The sequence below is a fragment of the Dermacentor silvarum genome, chromosome 8 (genome assembly GCF_013339745.2).
Source record: "Dermacentor silvarum isolate Dsil-2018 chromosome 8, BIME_Dsil_1.4, whole genome shotgun sequence".
NCBI lineage: Eukaryota > Metazoa > Arthropoda > Arachnida > Ixodida > Ixodidae > Dermacentor > Dermacentor silvarum.
The window spans coordinates 126,732,031-126,755,517 of record NC_051161.1 but is presented as its reverse complement, the minus strand read 5'-3'; the positions used below and the strand labels follow the sequence as shown (position 1 = coordinate 126,755,517).

The 23,487-nt window shown below is 47.9% G+C and overlaps 1 protein-coding gene across 4 annotated transcripts in view; it reads left to right on the top strand.

Annotated features, from left to right (window-relative positions):
- Nucleotides 1-23,487, top strand: part of LOC119461676 (sal-like protein 3) — a 118,014-nt gene that overhangs the window by 59,248 nt on the left and 35,279 nt on the right. For 2 of the 4 annotated variants that reach the window (XM_049671875.1, XM_037723045.2), the window contains exon 1: nucleotides 15,062-15,657. The exons of 1 other annotated variant lie outside the window; for it this stretch is intronic. In XM_049671875.1, the coding sequence (XP_049527832.1) occupies nucleotides 15,571-15,657 (87 nt within the window). In that variant the 5' untranslated portion in view covers nucleotides 15,062-15,570. Of the gene's footprint in view, nucleotides 1-15,060; nucleotides 15,658-23,487 lie in introns of those variants that run through there. One more of the 4 variants, XM_049671874.1, reaches the window with a different exon arrangement.

The following is a 23,487-nucleotide window of genomic DNA, read 5'->3' as shown; positions in this document are numbered from 1 at the left end:
TCTTCAAGAAAGTTTGCACCCTTTTTGGCTTATCTTATCTCACAAATGTTTGCGATACAAATTTCTGTTGTGTCCTTTAAATAGGAGCAAGAACTTGAGTTGAGCTATTCGTGTAATGCGTTGAGCAGATAACCGGCGTTTAGTTAGAGTAACACTGTGGATTCTACGAAAAGGGATCCGCCGTCGATGCCGGGGTATAGAACACGGTGATGTGATGAGACCGCGAAATTGGCGGACACAGGAGGAGTCGGCGGATGCTTGGAGATGCCTTCTTCACCCTGTGTGGTTCCTTGTATAGCGTCTCTTTTAGGCAGCACATAAGCGATACGCCCTTTATAAATTAAATTCTTGGGCTTTATACGTGCCAACACCACGATACGATCATTATGAGTCACGCCGTATAGCGGCGGACTCCAGATTAATTTTGACCCCCTAACTATCCACTGGTGTACTGTAATATTGGAAAGTGAACTGTGTGTCGACAACCTCGGGGGGGTACCCGGCTTCCGGCACGGGGCGAGAAAAAAAAAAAAATATATATATATATATATATATATATATATATATATATATATATATATATATATATATATGTTGTGCATAAGGAAATCACGCTGGCCCCGGTAGTATAATGAAGAGAGGACGACGTACGTTGTGTTAGCACAGTATATTTTGAAACGTTTCGGCTGGTGGACCAGCCTTCGTCAAAGCAACCGGTATAGCAAAGCAACTGGTTGCTTTGACGAAGGCTGGTCCACCAGCCGAAACGTTTCAAAATATACTGTGCTAAAACAACGTACGTCGTCCTCTCTTTTCTTCATATATATATATATATATATATATATATATAAGGCCGAAATAAAAATTTGGAGGACGCTTAAGCTTCGCCTTTAAGAGTGCAACGCGATACCATTCAAAAATCGCTGAATGCTTGTCAGGCTTCCCGGCAACTGCAGCCTTCTTTTTTCTCCACCTTCGCCTCTGCGCGCCGCTACCGTTTTACGCTGCCGAGGAGGCGAGCGCCATCTGGATGGGGTTTCCGCAAGTAACATATACCCGGGCGCGCCGCTGTTGTTATGGCATAAATGCTGTAAAAGGGGTTTGTGTTTGAGTTTCCTCTTAACAGAATTATGTTTTCTCGTACATTCAAATTACAATCCGACGCTATCATGTCTGTAGGATGTAGTTAAGTCGTATACTCTTCGATTTTTCTGACGGATTTTACTATGAGAAATTCAATTTTGTTCACTAACGCCTCTATACGCCACGTACGCCGGCGCTTTACGCCAACACCTACGCCTGATTTTGTGCGACACGGGGCCCTTAACGCGTTAAAACAGGCAACGGCGCGACTGCGGAGTGTTGTAAATACAGGTTTTAAAGGCTCGTTGGCATCCGTCGAAGGAGGAACAGGAAACAGGCAAATAAAAAGCCGCAGGGCCTTTGTGGCGCCGTTTGCTGAACTATATACGCTGTCACCAGTCGTGGTCGTTATTCTGCGTGCGCGTCAATCATGCAGCCATATGACGCATCCCGCCGTCATTTAGAGGCCTATGACGTGTCCGTGCGTTGTCCCTTATATGCATACCTCTCGTCGACGTATATGCACTGGCTGCAGTAACTGAGCAATTGCTCAAATGGCGTTTAGGAATCACACCTTCACCCGACTTTTAACGGGACAATAAAGCCAAGTATTAAGTTAAGCTAAATGGATAGATTGATGCTCGAGAAGGTCTAAGGCGCCGATATTATTGCGAGAAAAGTTTTAGTTATCGAGAAATTGAGGTAAATGCCGGACACGACTTGCGACTCATCCGGGACATTCAACTATACTAGCCTGATGACGTAGGCACTCCTCGTTATAATTGTGTTCACTAGTACTCAATTACCTCTCCTAATTAAAGGATTATTGCATTGCATTATACGACGGAAGAAAATGCTGCTTGTCTAGTTTCATTTGTATTTTTTTTAGAAGACAACTGCATGACGCTACTCTTGACAACGACGCGGGCGGTTGCAAGGTTTCGTTTTCTCCACTCTGCGCAGCCCGGGCTTTCGCGTTTCAGTAGTTTCGTTATCGCTGCGCTGGTTTTGGTGGCTCGCGAAACTTAGACAATCTGCAAGTAGCAGAGAATCACACGCCCATGTGTTGTCGCGGGATGCCCGAACGGTCCACGCCACTTGACCGCTGAAAGCAGCTGCAGCGGCGAATCCAACGATCTGTCTTGGCTCGGTTTCGTCCATGGCCGCGCGTTTGCGTTTTGCGCGAAAAGACCGCAGCGCCGCTTGTCGGGCGTCGTTTTACTCACCGATGGCAGTAAAGGGCGGTGATGGCGTATGCGACGTCACCGCTCCCGCGCTCGGGGGCGGGCGATTTGAATTGCGCTCAAGTTATGGGGCACTCTTCAGACGTGGTTTTCTCTGAAACTAAGTATTTTCTTGGAACGGAAACAAGCGCTTTGAGGTTTATGGAATGGTATTTTAACAATCCAAACTGACTTAATATCTGCCTTTAGTGTCCCTTTAAGGGCCCTATATGTATACGCTGCCTCTGTGAGTCCCACACTTGAATTCCTAAAACTCAGCTGTGAAAAAATAATAAATGAAAACAATAAGCAAGTATAAAGAGAAAAGGTGGCTGAGAATTTCTTTTCTTCTGGGTTCTTCCCGGTTCGGAACGCTTTTGTCGAAGTTACATAATGCATGTGTTTAGATTGCGGTGCATATATGGTTTGAACTTAACAAATTCGCAGGCGCAAATTGGAATCAGTTAGCGCAAGACAGTGGTAATTGGAGATCGCAGGGAGAGGCCTTCGTCCTGCAGTGGACATAAATATAAGCTGATGATGATGCTGATGATATGGTTGGAATGGTGTGCTGAAGTCATGCAAGAATTTAGTTGCACTTGACGTTATAACCGTCGAGGCTGTCAAAGGAACACCATATGTCGCCTCGCTAAAACGGCTTCTCGTCACAAGTGGTGGCTGCCGTGCGAGGTGAACAAGGTAGCCGTGTACTTGGGATCACCTGACACGTCCATTATATGCTTTGTTGTTTGCATGGGGGGCTCACTGACGATTGACACATACCTGACGTTATCTGTCCGTACGTAGGCGATAAAGTTTTACGCATTGCCCAAAGAACCTCATTCACCAAAATGCAATGCGTGTGCGAGCGAGCGAGCCCGCGCACTGATCAGAGGATGCAGTCGATAATGCAATCAGATAATCGATGCATGCAAGCATGATTCCGACTCGCAATGAAACCTCCTGAACCTGAATGATGACCATGCTTTCCCGACTAGGGCAATTATAGGCTTATACCTCGTTTCCGCGTAGGCCTTAGCTGTCATCGCTTCCCGACCTTTATTTCTTTTTCTGTTATATTCTAGCAAAACCGGTCTGTGGGACAACCTACGTGGCTGTTTCTATAGATTCTGTACATCGAGCGACCTTTAACGCGCGGGCGCTTTCTCCCCCAATGCACGCGCGCCGTGCACCGCTTGTCTGTATCATTACGCAGCTTGGCGTTCGTTTAAGCACGGCGAAAATGAAACGAACTGCCCGGATTCATTCCATTTCGTTCAACTTCCGCTGCTCGCCGCGACCTATGGGAGACCGGTACGCACGTCTCCGGCCTTGCGCACACATTACGAATTCGCGAGAGGCCCGTGTGTTTCCACACGTACGTATGTGTATATATATAATATATATTGCGCGCTTGCGCTCTACGATGCGCACGGCCTTATTCGCGGTAGTGATATAGACGATATGGCCGAATTGCAGGAGCGTGCCTTGAACGTCCTTGCGCGCGCCGCTCTGTGCCTCGTATCCAGAGCACAATTTACGTGTGAAACCCAGCGTTGCTACATGTCGGCGAAGCGAACTTGCAGGACTCATTATGTAATCTATATATACGAGAAGCGGCTAACCAAATATTCGGGGCATGGCGACAAACTAACGATCACGTGCGCTTAACTATAGGTCGCCGAACACGGGTTGAACGTGCGCTTAGCTAGGTCGCCGAACACTGGTCGAGATAGGGCACTGGTAGAGGGGCTTTCGTTTTTGCAGGTATATACCTCGACCCGCGTTCGGGTGCTGTGTAAGACAAAGTTGACCACAAACCGCGTTAAACGAATGCGACGCGCTACGTCGTGTTTCCTTTAGCGTATATCATCGTACTGGCACGGCCGCTGGATAAAAAAAAAATTATCCAGCGGCCGGTGGTACTGGGATGCTCCAGCATTTACAACGCATCCAGCCCTCGTGCGACGGCGTCCGAAACGTGCTCGCGCCATGTTTTGAAGCGAAAGCTTCATTACGCTACCTCGGGCAGCCGTCGGCGACTCAACAGTTTTCACCTTGAGAGCTAGAGGTCAAACGACAAGAGAGCATTAAAGCGCGTTTATAGTTCGACGTTATCGGCACGCGGGCGAGCGTCATCAGACGCTGGGCGCGTCGGAGCCCATTGGCCGCGCGTCCGGTTACGTTGACGGCGCCAGTACGTCGAACCATCGGTCCAAAAATTTGCCGCGTATCTGCGTGCTTCGCTGCAAATGTCGTCCAAAGACGATAGTCTTCTGCCGGCCGTACTACATGAGTGCTGGTCTGATCCGCGGCCACCCGTGATGCTGTTCTCGTACCATTTCCGTCCTGGCATGAAGGTTTGTTTGAACAGATTTCATTTTACTGCATTATTTCATCAAGCGGCCATTTATGTTTTGCCCTGCCTCAGACAGCGCTTCCTTTATGTTGAATCGGCCGCATCTGGCTGGCATTGATAAAATTGAGGAGGCGCTGCGTGAAACATGGACGCCATCTGGCAATACATCGGGAAACATGAGCTTGTGCAGAGGGTTTCCTTCCTCCATGGCAGAGGGCGCTCGTCGGCGCGCAGTCGGGGAACGTCGTTCGTCGGCGCGCATAGCATGGCATTTTCAGCGCAGCTTAAGAAACTAGGGTCTTTAGAGTTACGTATCTATGTATTTTCTATTAAAGGAACACACCTCCTAATACTTACCTAGTGATGTTGCGCCTCAGATATGCGTAATATTTACTTTGTGATCGATAACGTTCACAAGTATGAACAGCCGTACCAGTTTAAGTAGTGTGGGCGGTAAGCAAGTGGTCCAACTTTGGCCGGGTGACTGAATCGGGTGACAGACAAACACAGACAGACAGACCAAATTTTCAGCGTTTAAGTTCCCCAAGAAAGACTATCGTCTTTAATATAACCGCTGTTGTTCTCGCCAACGTGACGCAACGTGTGCGCGTTCACGCTACGTCGGACTATATTTAGGCCTTTACGGAGCCCTGAAAGGAGACATTGCCGCCGTTGCCCGAGTTGGGCCCGGCTGCGAGGTGCAACCAAGTCTCACTACTTTACTGATCACCGCAGTGTCTTCATAGGCATAAAAATGACGAATAAACACTGTATTTATTGCAAGCATGTCTGTATATCATCGCATTCATAAAATCTGCTACAACCGCCTATAGATGGAAATTGAAACGCTTTAACTGGACGAGGGTGTCAATGTGGGCTTGTAGGTCTGTCATCATGGAATGGTAATTTGGAAGCGCACAAAAGCACGGACACGAGAAGACCGGACAGAACAGACCAACAAGCCCACATTGCCACCCTCGTCGATTTTCATTTCTACTATACAACGGGCTCTTTCCAATATGTTCCTCGGGATAATTAGCGCTTGTCTTCATGTTCGTTTCTTATCGTGTCCGTGTTTTTATGCGCTTCCAAATTACCATTCCATGCTTTAGCTGGAGTTCACCAGAATATAGTCTTCGCGCACCGCGATTCACGCCAGCAACGTATACGCTACCATCTGCGCGCATGCGCGTCTGGCACCTGCATGGAGGCAGCGCGTCTCGGTGTGGCGGATGCAGCGGCAGCAGCGGCAGCGACGAAAAACCAGTTCTGCACGGCGTCGAACCACGCTGTATGCAGAGCTATCTGTGGTCTCAGCAGTGTCGAATTGAGGTCGAAATAAATTGTGCTCTCTCTCTCTCTCTCTCTCTGAAATTCGCCACAAAGAATGTGCAGCCAAATTAAATAGACCTATATAGGTTCTATAGAAAACAACGTCAGTTCATACGCGCGTGGTATAATGCCCTCCTGCAACACTGATCTGCTATATACAAGTGCGTTTACAACATGGCCGCGGATTCGTCACCTCCTTAAGAGACGATAGTGGCGCCGTGTACGATGTCTGCATGCATGGTGCGATCTCTGGCACCCTGCTTACCTGCCTGATAAGGGCCGCGCGCCGAGAGTGGTTCTGCGGGACATGCGCGTCACGTCGTGTCGCTGCAGCCTGAGAGATGCGCATGCTGTATACGCTGCCAGGAACTCTCGCCCATATGTGCAACGAGGTGCCGAGCCCCTTTCGCAAGCATGTATGCATGCTGGACTAGGCTATGGTGCGCGAGAAGGGCGTCGTTCAGGTTCAGCTTTTACGGCAGCGAGCTACGTGCGCGAGGACTCCACATGTCCGCTGCATCTAATTCAGTGTTCACTGCGCGCCATGCGACTCGGGTGTCTAAAAATAATACCGCAGCTTGCATTTGGTGTAGTTACATTTAGCGACGACGGTTGCGACCCGAAGGACGTTTCAGGCGAGTGGTTTATCGTTTTCAGTGTAGTGTTTTTGGCTTGTCCGTATGTATACGTGTTTACTCTTCACGGCAATACGGGATTACGCTCAGCTTGACGGCAGTGACAAACGCAGGTGGCGACATCTCGGGGCGCTGTGTCCAACAGCAACGCGTGGGACGACTTTGTGTTGCATTTGCAATGTGTTGAACTGCGATTTTGTGTGTTGTCAGCTGTGTGTCGCTGCTGACGCGTTACGCCTAAAGTACGCCAGCATATAAGTAGAATATGGCAGATTACTCATTGCAATAATAGCTGTGTCAATTCTGGTTAAACGCTGTGCCACAAGATGGCGCCGCCAACACGGCTGAACGAGTCTCAGTATGTTTCAATACTGCTCACCCGTTACAAAGGGTACGGCTCCAAGTTCAGTTCAGTTCACGTTTATATCCCCGTTAGCGGGGGTATAACTGTAAACCGTGAACTGTAATTAGCTAAAGCTATCTAACGATGCGCTCATGACCCTGTCGTCTGCGTCGGTCCCGAAATATCGCCGCTCTATATGTGCGGCGACTCCGGAGCCGTTGCGAATGTATATAGGGGAGCTTTTCTGTTGACAATTCATTCATTGTGATGTCGTGCTCGTTGTAGACTGCACATGCGTGGCGCGACTGTCTCTCTTTTTCCTCTTGTGCGCAAGCCCGTGCTATCACCCTGTCTGTGTCCCCCCTTGCCCTTTTTTCACACCGCCGACCGCACGCCAGCGTGAGAGTTCACACTCATTTTTTAAGGCGAATTTGCCTGAGATCTATGTTTCTAGTACGAGTTGTGAGATACAGAAAGTCACGTGACCCACGGAAAGCCAGAAGCGAACCAAAGCATGCCCAGCCATGTATAAGAGATGATCAATGATTAGCAAAGTTAATTAACGAGTGATTATAGTGATTGGATTAAGGTATATTATGATGGATTAAGGTCGATTAAGGTGTATTAATGGGGATTAGGGTGGATTAAGGTCGATGAAGGTGTTTTAAAGATGATTAAGGTGGATTAAGGTGTATTAAAGTCGGTTAAGGTGGATTATGGTAGATTAAGGAGGATTAGGGTGGAGTAAAGTCGATTAAGGTGGATGAAAGAGGATTAAGGTGGATTAAGGAGGATTAAAGTGAATTACAGTCGGCTTTACAAGGCTTTCGCCTTCGCGTCTCATAGGCGATAGCTAAGTACACTTGGGAATTTGTTTGTCTTCTTTGGGGGACGGCCGACCTGTATGCGAAAACTTAGAACCTGCTCGGTGCCTGCTAGCGCCGACAGAATAATCAACTTACAATCGTGAATTAGGTGTATGAAAGTATGATAGCGAGGTGGTCGACGTCTGATGATGCCGTGGGGAGCATTTGTTACGACGTCATGCGGGTTTCACATCGTAATCCAATGCTCACCGGTTGCAGTCCTTGTGGAGACGTATAAGGGCGGCTGAACCAGACTCTCCACTGAGTCGTCTTTCATTTCAGTCGTATGGGACTCTTGGGAGCGCAGTTTAAAAGCCTATAAAGAACCGTATATACTGTTTCATATCCTAAAAAAAAAGCAATACAAGCTTCGCCTGCGAAACCCCACTGTATACCGACTACTGTGCCCACGCACTCTAAAACGTAGTTCCCGAGAAACGCCGATATTGAAAGAAGTTCGCCGCCGCCTTGACGTCACGGAAATGAGCGAGCCTCATTGGCTGGACGCATCTATACAAATCCGCTGTGCGTTCGGCAGCGGTGTATTTGAAACTGTGTCATCGCGTTGTCAGCGAATACAAACGTGTCTTTTGACGCCACATTCAGGCCAACGCTTTGAAGTTGTTGGAGCTATTTCTAGGTGGTGCTGCTTCAGCGATCTGCTATACTGCCGCATTAAGCAACTGCATGATCTTGTATGCGTGCTGCGAAAGATGACCAGCGTTGAACTCTGCACATGTTCGCGCCCCGAAACGCCTGCGCCACTCTTACGACAGCCGGCTGCGTCGTATTATTTTTGTTTGTTTAATACAAACTGCGGACACGAGGTCCATGTGAAATAAGCAAAAGAAAACAATGAACAAAACACGTGAACACAAGTACAAAAGTGCTAATACAATTATCTGGAAGCCAAGCGATTCCAGTCATCCATGGTGCGCGAACAAAAAAAAATATTTAAACATGTTAGTTCGGGCAATCGGGCAAAATAGGGGTTAAGGCATTTTGATGGCGAGCTGTTCTCGTTATTAGTGGACATGGAGGGGTCGAGTGCTATAGTTTGTTATTGAGTAAGTGGGAAATAAACTCCCGCCGTAATATTTTTCCTGCGCAGTTCAATTGACGAAACGTCATTAGGTCGTGTTATTTCCGTACGTAGGAGATTCGAAGGTCGAAAAAATTCGTTGCACACAAACCGGATATAGCCTGCCTCTGGATTCGTTCACGGCTGTTTACGCTGCACCGAGTGTATAGGGGTCCCAGGCAGTAAAAGGCATACTCGAGCTTCGGTCGAATTCAGCAATAATAAGTTATAGGAGTTTGACCGTCGGTTAAACTTTTTTTTTTCAAGTTTGCATTTAAGAAAACGCAGTTTACCAAATGTGTGTTTCGAGTGCGGCTCTTGGCCTTTCCACCCTCACACTATATAGGCGTCTAAAGCCTCGACGGGCGCTGTGACATTGGTCGTGTGTTTGGAGTTTGAGCACGTTGGGAGAGAGAGAGAGAGAGAGAGCGACGGCGTTAATCTTATCGTCCGCGGTCGGGACGCCATCGCGCTTCTTTTTTTGGCTGTGACAAAATCGTGTAAGCAGTAGCGGCCACACCAGCTCCACGCACGCGCCGTGTGCATCAGAGCTGTTGCGACGTCTCTTCCCGAGAACTCGTGGTCAGTGCACTCTGCCGTCTCTTGACTGCCCCTTCGCTATTACGCTACGGTTTATCTGCGCGTCGTTTTATCGGGCTGTTCGCGCGACTCAATAGGGCCGCGGGTTATCGCCACAGGCTAGGCAAACAGCACGAGTGGCAGCACGTGCTTTGCGCAGCGTTTCTAGCGCGTGCGCGGCCGTGAAGGCTGCACTTATTCTGGAAGTGCGACGCGAAGCCGCCGTTTAGGACGTTTTACGGTTTGTTCCTACAAAAAAGAAAAGAATAAAAACCCAAATATTGAGGTTTTACGTGCCAAAACCACGATCTGATTATGAGGCACGCCGTAGTGGGGGACTCCGGAATAACTTTGGACCACCTGAGGTTCTTTTAACTTTCGCCCCCGTCGAAATGCGGCCGCCGTGGCCGGGACTCGATCCCGCCACCTTCTGCTTAGCAGCCTGTTCCTGTACCACGTTCGACTCGGACCGCAAAGATGCGGAGTCCGCACTCTGCTGCGCCTCATATCGTAACAGGCAACGCTACGAAGTCTAGAGATATTTTTTCTCGCTGCTAGCATTCGCGACCGAAAATAGTGCGTACATGTTTGACAAAAAACATAGGCATGCGCCTTATCTAACTCAATGTGACACTATAAGGGCGCTATAACGTAAAATGATTCCAAACTGCTTTGATTCCAAACTCTTGATGTCAAATTTACGTAACCACTAACGCAAGCATCGGGCGGTGACCCGCAGCGTTGTCTGAACTACCCAATCAAACACTCTCCTCGTTTATAAGAGGTCACCTTTGTTCGCTTTCAAAACCAATAACATTGTCTACACTCAGCGTTTTTTTTTTTTTTTTTTTTATCTAATTGGCTGACAAGAGGCGAGGAGCACGCTCTAGTGGAGAGCGTTTCGATGGGGCCCAGCCAGCACAGTGAAAATAGATAACCGCATGAAGAGGGTGGTGCCGGCTTCTCCGATTGGTCCGCTTCGCCTTACTTATATAGCTTGCGGTGGCTGGTCGAAAATCGCGGCGGCGTGCAACGGAAGGATAAGAATGCCGTTAAGACGGATCCTCAGCAAGGAAGAGTTGGCAGAGCGATGTCGTACGCATGCCGAAAAGGCTCGATAACGTTTTACTGCCACGCAAAAAGGTTTATCATGCACAAATAAATACATGCTCACCGGCAGCTGCGAGTAGCGAGGGCGTGAGCGATCGGCGGGTAGCCATCTTTTGTTCATTTCGGAACGGGGCAGTCTGTGGCTATTCAGAAACATTTTCAGTTTTGTTCGGCATATTAATGCATTTTTTTTCGCATACACGTCACTTTGACGTGGTGAGTTTTCGCGGTTTTGTGAGGTCGCGTGACAGACAGGCGAAGTTGGCGTAGCCAGAAAACATTGGACCAATAGCAGAGGGCTAATGGTGAAAAGGCGTCGAATCAGGAATGATTAGTTTTCTTTTGTGCGGTTTAATCATGCATAATCAGTGTGTACCCGTACGTTATATCAGATGGGGAGCTATCGCGGTTTTCGTGACGTCGCGTGACAGACAGGCGAAGTTGGGAGTGCTGTTTAAGGCGCAGAGTAGACGTATAGTTATTACATATGGAATGCGTCGCAGATCCTGAAGGTATATATACTTATACCACGAGCGGAGTGACACATTTCTGCCACCAGCGGCCGCAGCGCACCGCCCTGCGCTCGCGACCCAAATATAGTGCGTCGCAAACCGGAAGCACCATGCACAAAGGTGCGCAATTAATACGGGATTCGACGTAACTTTAGGTACGCGTGCTTGCAGTTGTATTATGGGAAGTGTCAATTTCCGTAGAAAGCGTCGCAGATCAGAGGCAAGTTGCGCGGAGTGATACTGATATATGACCGCACTACTTATGCAGCTTTCGCGGCGATCGCCTGATTAGTATGCAACGGAGTATGTAGATCGGAGCCAAGAAAAAGCGTGCCCGAGCCGAACGTTCAGCCGCCTCTCCAGAGCAGCTGGAGGCCGGAAGCGGAAACACGTCTGCACATCTGTATAGTAAACAAAGATGGCGTCGCGCTCTAAAGCGCCCAGCCTAGTGTTCCAGTATAAAACAGCGGACCCTTGAGCTATAGGGGACGTCTAGGTCTATAGGGGACGTCGCGCACGTAGAAGCTCGGGTTACGGGAGCGCGCCACGCGTTAACGCTTTTTTTTTCCCCCCCCCCCCCCCTTTTTTGGAGCGCTAAGTTCTCCGTAGCCTGCGCAAGCCTTTGGCTGCCGCTATCAAAAACTCTCTATTGGGCGAAATGCTTGTTTAGTTCTGCATTAATATGCTTCTTTTTTTCTTCTTTTTTGACGCGCCAGTTAATCTGCCCCGACGTTATGCAAGTCGCTGACGCAGTTTGACAGTCGGGCAAAACACAATTAGGAAACAGCGGCCAGGCAGTGTATATACGATGAGAGAATCAGAAACGAATTGTGCCTTTCCGACGCACGCTGTTGTTTACGCGAAGAACTGTGCTCGACCGCGTGCCGATACCACGCATATGTTTTTTTTTTTTTTTTTTCCAAGCAGGCCCGTGTGTGTACCGTGCTGACGTGTATAGCGCGTGACGGTGGCGCCGTAGACGCCCGCTGCGTCACCGTCGCGCGGATTGAGAACGCTTTGCGAACAAAGGGACTGTCTGTGTCTAGACGGTGCTATTCACTGGCTCTTTGTTTCCATCGACGCAGATGATCCTCGCGCGTGTGCGTCGCTAGCGACGTCACGCGGAGCCGGTGATATGTGTTACTCGTTATGGCGTTAATTACGTTATTGGACCAGTACACTCTTTTGTCGACGATGAAGAGAAAAGAAACCATGTGTTTCTTTTCTTTTTTTTTTTTTTTTGCAGTATCTCCGCTGAAGTAATTTGCGAGCATTTTTATGCAGACGGAAAGTGCGGCATTGTCAATTAGTATTATTAAATTCCGCGAAGAAACAACCCAAATATATATATATATATATATATATATATATATATATATATATATATATATATATATATGATGTTGTTACGGGCAGAATTAGGGCTCCGAAGACGAAAAGAGAAGCCGAAGGAAGAGGAGGACGTTCTGAATTGCTGTCGGATTCAGTGATGAATGCCGTCGAACCCGGATCTATCGAATCTGAACGGCATCACAATATATATATATATATATATATATATATATAGGCACATAGATATGTAAAATAAAAATGTTATACAAAAATTTTCAAGCGGATTTTCCTGCAGTTCGTTGTACAGAATAATTCGTTATATGTGCGTTTGATATACCCGGGTTCGGCTTCATATAGTGTTGTATGGCCCATGGTCTGATATCCGCGGACAAGCCAGCGTCTTACGGCTCCATGCTCCTCGCTGTCTCGGCGCGCTGGCTGAGTGACGTAAGCATGAACCTCGCCTCTAGGGCTTAGCGCTCGCTGCAGCCGTCCATAGTTTCGGTTTCGCGCGCTCTGACGGCTGAAATTCGTCGTGCCACAGTCGCGCGGGTAATCGCGTTTTTCCAGACCCACAAGTTGAAATGGCCTGTACGGATGAGCTCGTTTCAATTTCCAAATTACGATGAGCCCGCTGAAAGTACAATTAAAAAGTTACTAAATTGATTTTTTGTTCATTGGCGACTAAATAACGCGTATCACCCGTCACCCCATGGTTGGCGCCACTGACGGATGCCGTCTCCGAAGGAACCGTCCCTTTCTTTCAGAAGAGCTTTTTTTTTTAAATATTAATAAAGGTATTCGTAGAAACATCCTCTATATTACTACTGCTTTTACGTGCGCCATTCAGTGTACTAAGACCAAGACGTTGTTCCTGGACACTGCGAAAAAATTATTATTATTATTATTATTATTATTATTATTATTATTATTATTATTATTATTATTATTATTATTATTATTATTATCGTTGTTGTCGTTCGCTGCCGACGTAATCGTCGCTGGCCATCTGTTTCTTTTCAAACTCCTTCACGGTATCCTCACCTGCCCCGAACTCCTCAGTTGTATAAAGTTTCGTATTCCGCCCAACATCACCAGAAAACATAGAGCTTTTCATGTTCTTGCCTGTCATCGCCAACACTCAACCGTCCCCCGAATACCGAGTTTTTATCACGCGTTTTTCATCACCTTGATGTTTTTTTTTTTTTTTTCATAACTCGGAGTCATTGTTCTTTTCCGAGCTTCGCGTTGTTGTGTCGCACATATTGTTGAACCGCCCTTCTCCTCCTTTTTCATTTGTATTCACCTTGCGTCTTGTTGTACGTACACTCCTCCTTTCCAGATTGCTTTTTTTTTAAATTCATTTTCTTTGCACTTATATTCCGTATCTTTTTTTTTCTGTTTGTAATGTATGCGTGCGGCAGCACGTAGACCTCGTGGTTGTTCCTGGGTACACCAAATAAATGATTGATTATTATTATTGTAATACTGTATACACAAGCGGTGGACGACAGTGCACTCCCACCACCGCGCGATAAAATCTGGTACAGCGCAATAAGAACGCTGCGTATATCAAGCCGCGTACGGAACACTAAAGCGTTGTCACGTGTTTCTAGTCAAGGGGGACATTGTCAGTCTATAATTATAGTCCTTCTACGTACAGATACATTCTACAGCGCATACGCTGCATGTAGACACAAAGAAGGAACAGTACACGCGCACACACAGCGCCGACTGACAACTAAAAAAATGTATTCGCGCTATACGCGGGAGATAAATGCATGTGCCGTGAAGTCTTTAAAGGAAAAAAAAAAGAATTAAAATGGAATGCCCAGAACTATAATTGTTAAAGGAAGAATAATCTAGAAGTCGCATCGATGTTAACATGACGGTGCTGGACTATGAGAACAGGTGGAAGGAGGCTGTCCAAAAGACAAGATTAACCGAGGCCCTGCCAGCAAACTTGCGATGCCAATCTATCGAGCAGCACAATAGGTATAAAACAAAATCTGCGTATAGAAAGATCGTGCGTCGCCTATACTCGGCCAAGCCTATACAGCAAGCATTGTCTCCCGAGACAATTTTGGTGTCGACTGTAATAGGTTTCCTTGCGCGAAACTTTATAGCGCGCTTGCGAAGTGCTCGTTAACCGCCGTTTGGCGAGGCAACATACAGGGAGCTTCCGCGTAAACTAACGTGGCGTTATCTGTAGGAACTGTAAGCACGAGCCCTCCTCCGGTTTTCAATGAGGGAGAATGGGAGGGAGGGGCGAGGGGAAGGAAGACGCGAGTCGGTCGTCGTCTTGCTCATCGGCGAAGCCGCGGCCGTGCGTAGTCGGGACTGGAAATATTTCCAGCGAGCCAGCGCGCACCCTCTTCTTTTTTTTTTTTTTATATATTTTTGATCGGCATGTCTGTTGCGCAACACGGGACGACCTTTCCACGTGCGGCCGACGCTTGCGTGTTCCGGTGGAGGCGAGAAGGGATGAGGAAGGCGCGAGGACCCAGAGGGGTAGATAGAAAGAAAGAAAAAAAAAAGAGAGAGAAATAAGGAGAACGGCTGAGGGAGGGAGTGAGTTGCGACACGGCAGCGGCAGCTCTCTGACGTGAGCTGGATCGGTCGGTATCGCTCCCGCTGTAGCCAGGCGGGCAGGCGGAAGAGAGGAGAACGTGCGTATACAGACCGCGAGCGACGCAGCGCTTACGTACGCGCCGTTTGCGGCGCGCGCAGTCTGTGGCGTCTTTTCTGCGAGCGAAACTGCGTGATCGCATTTTATTTTCGCTTTCTCTCTCTCTCTTCGCTCCCTCGCGAGCACAACAGCTGTTCGCCCGCCAAAGGCGATCGGTCAGTCGAGCGTTTGGACTCCGTGCGCGCGAGCTGTTCTGCTTCCTCGGTGAAAGAAAAAGTTATGCCTCTGGTTCGCGAACGCCGCCGTTCGAGAACGTCGCGGTGGTAAAAAAAAAAAAAAAAATGCGAGCGGACGCTGCGGCGTTCCTCTCCCCGCGTGGTTCTCAGCCGCGCGATATGTCCTTTCGCGAGTGCGAGGTGGCGAGCGGACCTTGGAGGTCGTCTGGCGACAAACCCGTTCAGCTGGTGGATAACGGCGATCAGCGTCATGATGGGGGCAGCGGCGGCCCCCGTGTGGATGACTAATGGAGGAGGCTGTGGTGGCTACTACCACTGCAGGCAGTGCCAGCTGGGAGTGAGTATGCGCGCACTTTCCCGAGGAACGAGGCCCATATGGCTACCCGCGGCGTCGTCGTCGTGTGTAGCGGTGGTTGAACGCTGGCCCTTCGCGAACGCTTGCTGGAACGCGCTAGCAGATGGCAACAGTGCCTGTTGCGTTCCGAAGGTCCAGTGAGCGCGTTTTTCTTGTCTATGCATTGTATGAAATGTGTTGGTCTGTATACACCTTTCGGTGACGAGATTTCGGCTGGTATATCCATGTCGTGAACGCTTGATTGTTGCGAACGTTTGTTGGAACGCACGTTCCATCACCTTGTTTTGTCTGTTTGCTTTTGTGCGTTTGCAGCTGCTCCAAAGTCCATCCAACGGGTGTGTTTATTCAGTCTAAGCGATCTCGGTGGTCAGTGCGCGTCACATAGTCTGTGTGCGTCTATACCGTATGGCGAACGCTGGCTTGTGGTCGAAAAGCTGATGACTTGCGCGGACGTTCAGTGGAGTTTTGTACAAGTGTGCAAAGTACAAAAAAAAGTTAGCGTATTCTGTGGCGTAAATATTTGCATGGTCCCCTACATCGTGCCATGGAACTCCGTTGAAGAGGGTGCTTTTTTTAGACAAATTTTTTATTAAAGTGCTATGACCGTGAGACACACGTCGTCTTTGCATACGAGCTCTACGGCGAGACGGAAATACTCTGCCGCTGCTTAAGTTACTCTGAAAAGTACAATTAACATAAATTTGTTAATTTACTTTTTTTATTAGCTTGAGTGCAGTTATAAATATGAAAAACTTGTAGGGCGTCACCATTTATTGCGTAGCCATTTTCTACAAATTTATAAAATCGCACGTAATTTGAGATGTTCATAATCGAAATTGAAGGCCAAATCCAGGCAATATCGAGACAGAGTGCTTCCCGCTGTGCGTCAGACGGAAATTTTGAATGATAGCATGCCGGGGGGGGGGGGGGGGGGGGAGCAAAGCCTGCCCTGGCCGAGACGTTCGCTTTCCAACTTCCTCGCGCATGTCGTCACGGGGCGTTTTGTTTTGTTGTGATATGATAGCGGGGCCTCCTTATGTCGGCCCTCCCGCGGCGCTCGGTTTCGATATTGGCGTGGATTTACCTTTGCAATTCGGTGATAAATATCTCGAATTATAGCTACGATTTTCTAGATCTTAAAAAAGTAAGGGCCCATTAAAATGTGACTGCCTTCAAATCCGCCATTTGAACAACATGCCCCTAAATCACTAATGAAAAACTTAATAATTTTAAAAAATAATCTTCTGAAGCTCACGTTATTAGCGGCAAATTATATGTCCGCCTCGCCTAGGCGCTCGTCTGCTATAACGCCGCGTTCGCGGCTCTTGCAGCCTTTTAATAAAAAAATACCTGTATTATTGTTTTGAAAAATAAGCATGTACCCTGTTATAGTGAACGACCAACTGTTCGTAGCGAACGTTCGGTGGCAAGCGTTGAAGGGCCAGCTTTCATCGGGTGTTCGCAACCGTCCTCATTACTCGTGCTTCAACTCCGCGATTTGTGAAGAGTGAGTTTGACGTGTTCGCCTTTGCTGTGCTGACGCGCGATCGATCTTGCGCCACGTGTCGGCGGCGTCATTGTGCGTCTTCGACCCTGTCAATGTTTTCTGCGTCGAGCATTCAAATGTGTGTTACCACATCCTGGTGGGCTAGAGAGAGCAAGCATGTTTTTCCTCATAGACGTGGCCCTTTCGGTAAACAAGACAAATTATATGTGCTGGTGGAGAAAGGGCTATCATTTGGAGTAGAGAAAAGTGGCTTAACCGGGGAAGTAGATATATAGATATAATAATGGTGATGGTGATAATAATAATAATAATAATAATAATAATAATAATAATAATAATAATAATAATAATAATACATTTTACCCCTTTGTACCGGGGAGGGGGGGGGGTGTCACCGTCCACGTAGAGAAATTTATGTTGATCTCAATCATACCCTCACTGATAGATCTATGATGTGCCGCTCTTCTCCACGGATCAGCAAGCCCGCTTTCGCGTATCTTTGACTTTTCCCTATCAATCTCCCCGTGACCGATTCCAATACCTCTGGGATCTCTGTGCTATAGCCTCGGCCGAAGGGAATAGCACCCTCGTCAACATATGTTCCATCGTTACCTTGGCTTGCATGCACCAGCGATGTATTTCTTATCGTACCATACACCATCGTTACTGTGTGCCGTTCACTCCTCAAGCCAGCCAGCCCTTTGTTCAAAAAGCAAATAGCTCTTCGCGTTCGTCTCGGAATCGCCTACTTCATTTTTCAAGGTAACTGGGCATCCTTTATAAGCTTCTTCTGGAACCAGCAGCGCTGCACAGTGACAACACGGAGAACTAAGTATAGCGAACGTAACATATTGCAGCCCGTTGCCAGGCAATTCGAACCCGCAACCTATTTTAAATGGCAAGCACAAGTAAGTGCGCCTACGTGTCGTGAAACTCGGGACAACATGTGTCTTCTTTAATTTTACGATCTTAAAGACGGCGTATAACGGCAATCCATCACGAATAACAGCGCGACGAAACAGGGACACGATTGTAATTTAAAAGCCGCACAATGCGTCACCGCTAGCCTCACGTTTAAACATTTTTTTTTTTCGCTTCTCATTACAAAGATCGTGTTTTGAAAGTGTGCGTATGCGTTGTCTTTTTCTCCATCGTGCCCCCGTGAACTTGTCGGACGTTGTAATTCCTGAAGGTCGCATGACGTACGCGTTTCTTCTTCTTTTTTTTTTTTTTCTTATTGATCCCTAGTCAGGGGTGATGCCTCGTTCTACGGTGACGTCGTTTCAGAAGTCAGTATTTCCATACATCTCTCCAAAGCGTCACCGTGTCTATCATTTGTTAAACGTATCCCTTTTACCTTCTTCTGTTCTTTGTCTATTTTCTTTTGTGGCTGATATTCCACCGGCAACGTCGGCTAGGCTCAAAGCTCGCTGGCTGTCCTTATCACGTCCCACTCTGACAGTGTCGCCAGGTTTGCCCGAGTGCAACCTCATCGCGTGCAAACCGGTGCTTTGTCGCGTGCCTCTCTGCTGACTCAACCCCGTGCGATTGGTGGTTACAAAAATGAGACAGTGCAGCACTCGACCTGTTGTCAGACGTCTGGGCTGGACGATACAAAGTGTTACAACACACATACAGAAAAATAAAGAGAGAGAGAGAGAGAGAGAACAGCGGAATGCGTGCGGCGAGGTGGGACCATTGGAATCGGGGAGTAAAGCCATAAGACAGAAAAAAAAAAAAAGACGCGACGGTGCAAACTGTAGTGAACTAGAGTATATTCTAGTTCAAACGCAAACATTGGGTGTTGTCAGCCCCTTTTGTATCGTGCCTAGCGAGGGCTAGAACCACAGACACCGAGTTAACGTACCGTGCGATGCAATGTTAGAACCGAGGGCCTTGTTAAACCCCGAGTATCCCGCAAAAATTAACGGAGAGAACTGTGGCGCTATAGTGTCTATACGAGAGCTGCATGGGCGACGATTTAGCCAGCAAGGGAACGGTTCGTATAGAGTGCATGAATTTGTCTACAAGCCTCGTCCTTCTGGCTCCTAACGGCTTTCCGACTTCGCAAATGGATTATTTGCCTAGTAACCACAGTAACCACATGGAACCGTCATTTTTGGGACGGTATTGCAGCACGGTCTTCGCTGAATCCCGAAAAAAAAAATAAAAATACGCGCAGATGCCGGCAGTATATACTATACGGAAATGTGTAGTACAAATGGTTGCTTCTCGTTTAGCCGAATCTTTGCACCGGACCTACGCTGTGTGTGACCTGTACTGTTTGTGTGTCCTGCTTAATTCTTTGAGATTTGTCGTCTTGCTCATTCTTTCCTCTTCCCTCCCCATCTTCCTTTTCTTCGTTTGCGAATGAGGAGACAGAAGTTGTGCCCCTTCCGGTGGCGGTTGCTATAGCCTGCTGCTCGCTTTCCCTTTCCTGCCAAATGTATAGATGTTTTCAAATCAAATGAATAATAATAATAATAATAATAATAATAATAATAATAATAATAATAATAATAATAATAATAATAATAATAATGTAATGAAGCACACGCGCCTCGTGTTTTCTTCCCTTCGCGATCAATCCCTTCTTTCCGAGTGCAAGATCATTCACCGGAAGTCGACCGTGTACCACCCACAAACGAACGGTTCCACGGAGCGCTTGAACCGAACACTCGGCGACATATTGAGGATGTACGTCTCGTCCGACCAAACCTATTAGGACACCGTACTCCGCGTTCGTTACGTTCGCCTGTAACACCGCGACGCAAGCGACCACCGGTTTTTCACCTTTTTTTTTTTTTTTTTTTCCTGTACGGACGTGAGCCATCGCGTCCACTGGATACTATCCTGCCCTACCGACCTGACGTCTCCGAGTGCACTGCAATTTCAGAAGTCGCCGCCAGCTGGCTGGTTCCAGTGGCGCGAGCATCACGTGGCAACCCTCTCTGAACGGCTACTTTCTGCAGCTGCCGGCAGGCGGCGACACCAGTTTATGCTTGCGCCGTCGCGGCAGCAGCTTGCGTCCCCATAAACGAAATTAACTTTGCAATTAATTGCGCCAAGTGTTACACTGAATGACGTATAGGCTCCAAAACGCAATTTTTCTTGCGAAGTTTGAACAAGAACAATGCGGCGGTAAGCGCAAAATCTTTTTTTCCTAACATTTTAAGCGAAATACGCATGTTCACGTATGCTTATGATTAACTCCATAATTATCTGCAGCGCATTCGCTCCCATCCTCGAAAAGCGATTGATTTCAGAAAGTGGTTGATCGAGAATACCGCCTATTCATATACACACGAGGCACAGAAAAGCTCCCATTTGACAATTGGACGGATAATTTAATGTAAATGCGTTGGCACTAAGAAATGACAAAAAGTGAAAGCAGGAATTATGTTGATTTATGCCGTGCGCGCTGTTTCTAACACTAAAGCAGCTTGGGAAAATACAAGAATAAATTTAAATGGCTGGCTCGCTATTCGCCACTCTGCAACGTATATCGCAATTCTGTTGAATGCTCCCGGTTGACCGCTTAAAGCGGGTATATTTGATGTGCTAAAAGCATTCGCGCTATACAAACACCGATATGTCGTGAATTAGAATATAATGTAACCGGCTTGACACAACGGGCATTGAACTGCAGTTTAAACGCTCCTTTCTTTCTTTCATTTTTTCTTTCTTTCTTGTGTTTCCGTCTTTCTCTCGTTCTTTTTAAGCGTTTTCAATTCTGTCGAGCCGCGACGTCAAGCACGTGGAACTGTCTTCAGGCAAATATGAAAACAAACAAATTTTACGTGCGCGCAATGACGAATCAGAAGCAGATCGAATTATAGAAAAAGAAGGAAAAAATAGTAAACCTATGCTATATCCATGTACGTCACGGGGTTTTAACACCGCCAAATTTCCGTGTCAACTGTATAGTGATATGTGTTAATACAGAGTTTTAGCTTGTCCTTATAATCGCATCACCATTTACAGAATACCGGGCTACCGGTGACGTAGACGCGAGCAGTCGCGTTGGTGGCGTCGCCTTGCGGCGCAGAGTTTAACCAGAGGCGAAGCAAAGCTATTATTAAAGTGGCCAAATGCGTTCCATCGAGCTGCTGATGTAAATCGTCGGCAGCGACGTAATCGTTAGCACTGCGCTGTTTTCTAAATTTCCCTCGACTGAAATTTTAAGCCACGCATAACACACGAGCGTTTATGGTTGGACAAAGCGTCCCGAGATGTCGGTATACCTGCGTTGCTACTGCCGTTCGTCTCCTGTATAACCCGCGGTATTCCGTGAATCGTCGTACACTATGTGGACAAGCTAAAGTTGTCTGATCGATCTGGCTAATCCGGCCTAAATCCAGCGCAAGAAGTCACGTTATATGTTTGTACAGGCCGATGAACCACCGCAGAAAGCACTCTTTATTGCGATCCGGACACTCGATGCATGCGCATTCGCGGCCGTCGTGCTTTAACGGCATCCGGCGCAATGCACGGCCCGCGCATGCGTGGAGAAGGCCTGCGGTGACGCCAGAGACACGCAGTGCGTTTGGCTGCAAAAACGAAGAAGCCTTGCGTAGGCACCCTCACGCTTATGATGCGAAGCCATGCAGTGCAGCGTTCTGCCTCGCTCCGCTGCAGTGAACGCGTCGTGCGCAACAAGCGCTGTAGTTCCTGCCCTGGAGCTGCGTGCATACACCAACCACACCCTGGTGCCTTCAGTGGTCTATATAGCGAAAGGGACAGTGAACTATCGGCTACGAACGCTGACGCTTTTTACGGCTTCATTTAGATTTCGGGCCCCATTGGGGCGCGACGACTGCAGCGCCGCTGGCGGGCCCCGCTCCTCATCGCGCCTGCGTTGCGAGGCGCCTGGCAACTGCCGGGGTGCTGTTTCTCCTGCAAAGGAGGCATTGCTCCTGCGCAACAGCACTTGCTTCGCGTATTGGTGAACACCCTCCGAATAGCTTTAGCGAAACGCTACACCTTGCTGTCGCTTTGACTGCTTCGCCCTTTCGGGCGAGACTACCAATTTTATCAATGGCAGCGTAAGGATCAATTACACCCCTGTCCAACATTACACGAATGCGACAGTATCGTGTCGCATTCTTTTATAGCGCACAACGATGCGACAGCGTTTGGCGCGTCCGCCCTCGTCTGATATACAAGCCGAAACCTGGGCCCAAATTAACAAAAGCTTCTTACGCGGGAATTTTTTTGTATAAGGAAGAATTTTAGCCAATCCGGATGCCAGACATATCATTAGTGAAAGCGGCCAGCCAGTGGCAAAGCGAACTTACGAAAGAAAAGCTTTGTGAATCTGGCACCTGTTTCACCCGATTTGCGTTCCACCGGGGGTGAGTTAAAAGCTCACGCTCCCTCAGTGCGACACGCCAGTGTTTAATACCCCTGACACACGGGCACTCTAAAGTCCTTTAGGTAAGGGGACATCTACCGGAAACGCGTTCAAGCGCATGCAGTGGCACACGACAAAGGAGTATCTGCCTCCCGGCAAAGTTCTTTTGCGGGAAAGCTCGGGCATCTACTTTCCGAGCGGAAAGGTGTACTCTCGCATACAGCGTGCAACACTCATCAATAGAAGAAAACCTGTTACACAACTACGGTGCCCCGTAAATATTTGTTTTACCTCAGAAATGTTTTAATCTTTAGCGGTAATGCGATTTGTCGATCTAGCCATACTCTCGTACGCTCGCACCACGTCGCTAGCGCCGCCATGTTGAATTCCGAATATGCGCATTATCATCAAAAATGAAAAAAAAAATAGAAATGTTTTTAGGTTCTACAATCACTACATGAGCGCAGCTTTTTGTAAATGTTTTCTCTCTTGCTGCTTTAACAAACAACGCTTTTTTTTTCCGCGTTCATCTGAGGAACCACCTAAAGAAGTTAGTGCGATGCCGTGTGTCATCGGCGCAACTCCTTTCTGCAAAGTGTCCTTCGGAGTAACAAAAGGGGTTTCCTGCAAAGGACTTTTGCCCGTGTGTCAGGGGTATAAGGTACACCGCGCGAAACCACGTAAACCTTATACCGCCTCGACCTACCCTCCCCTGTCGCGTCAATGCGATTCGCCTGCCTATTGCCGCCGTTTATATGACTGCGGTGCGCTGGGAAAGCGATGCCATGCGCCACCTGTCGCATTCATGTCATCATCATCATCATCAGCCTATATTTATGTCCACTGCAGGACCAAGGCCTCTCCCTGCGATCTCCAATTACCCCTGTCTTGCGCTAGCTGATTCCAACTTGCGCCTGCAAATTTCCTAACTTCGTCACCCCACCTAGTTTTC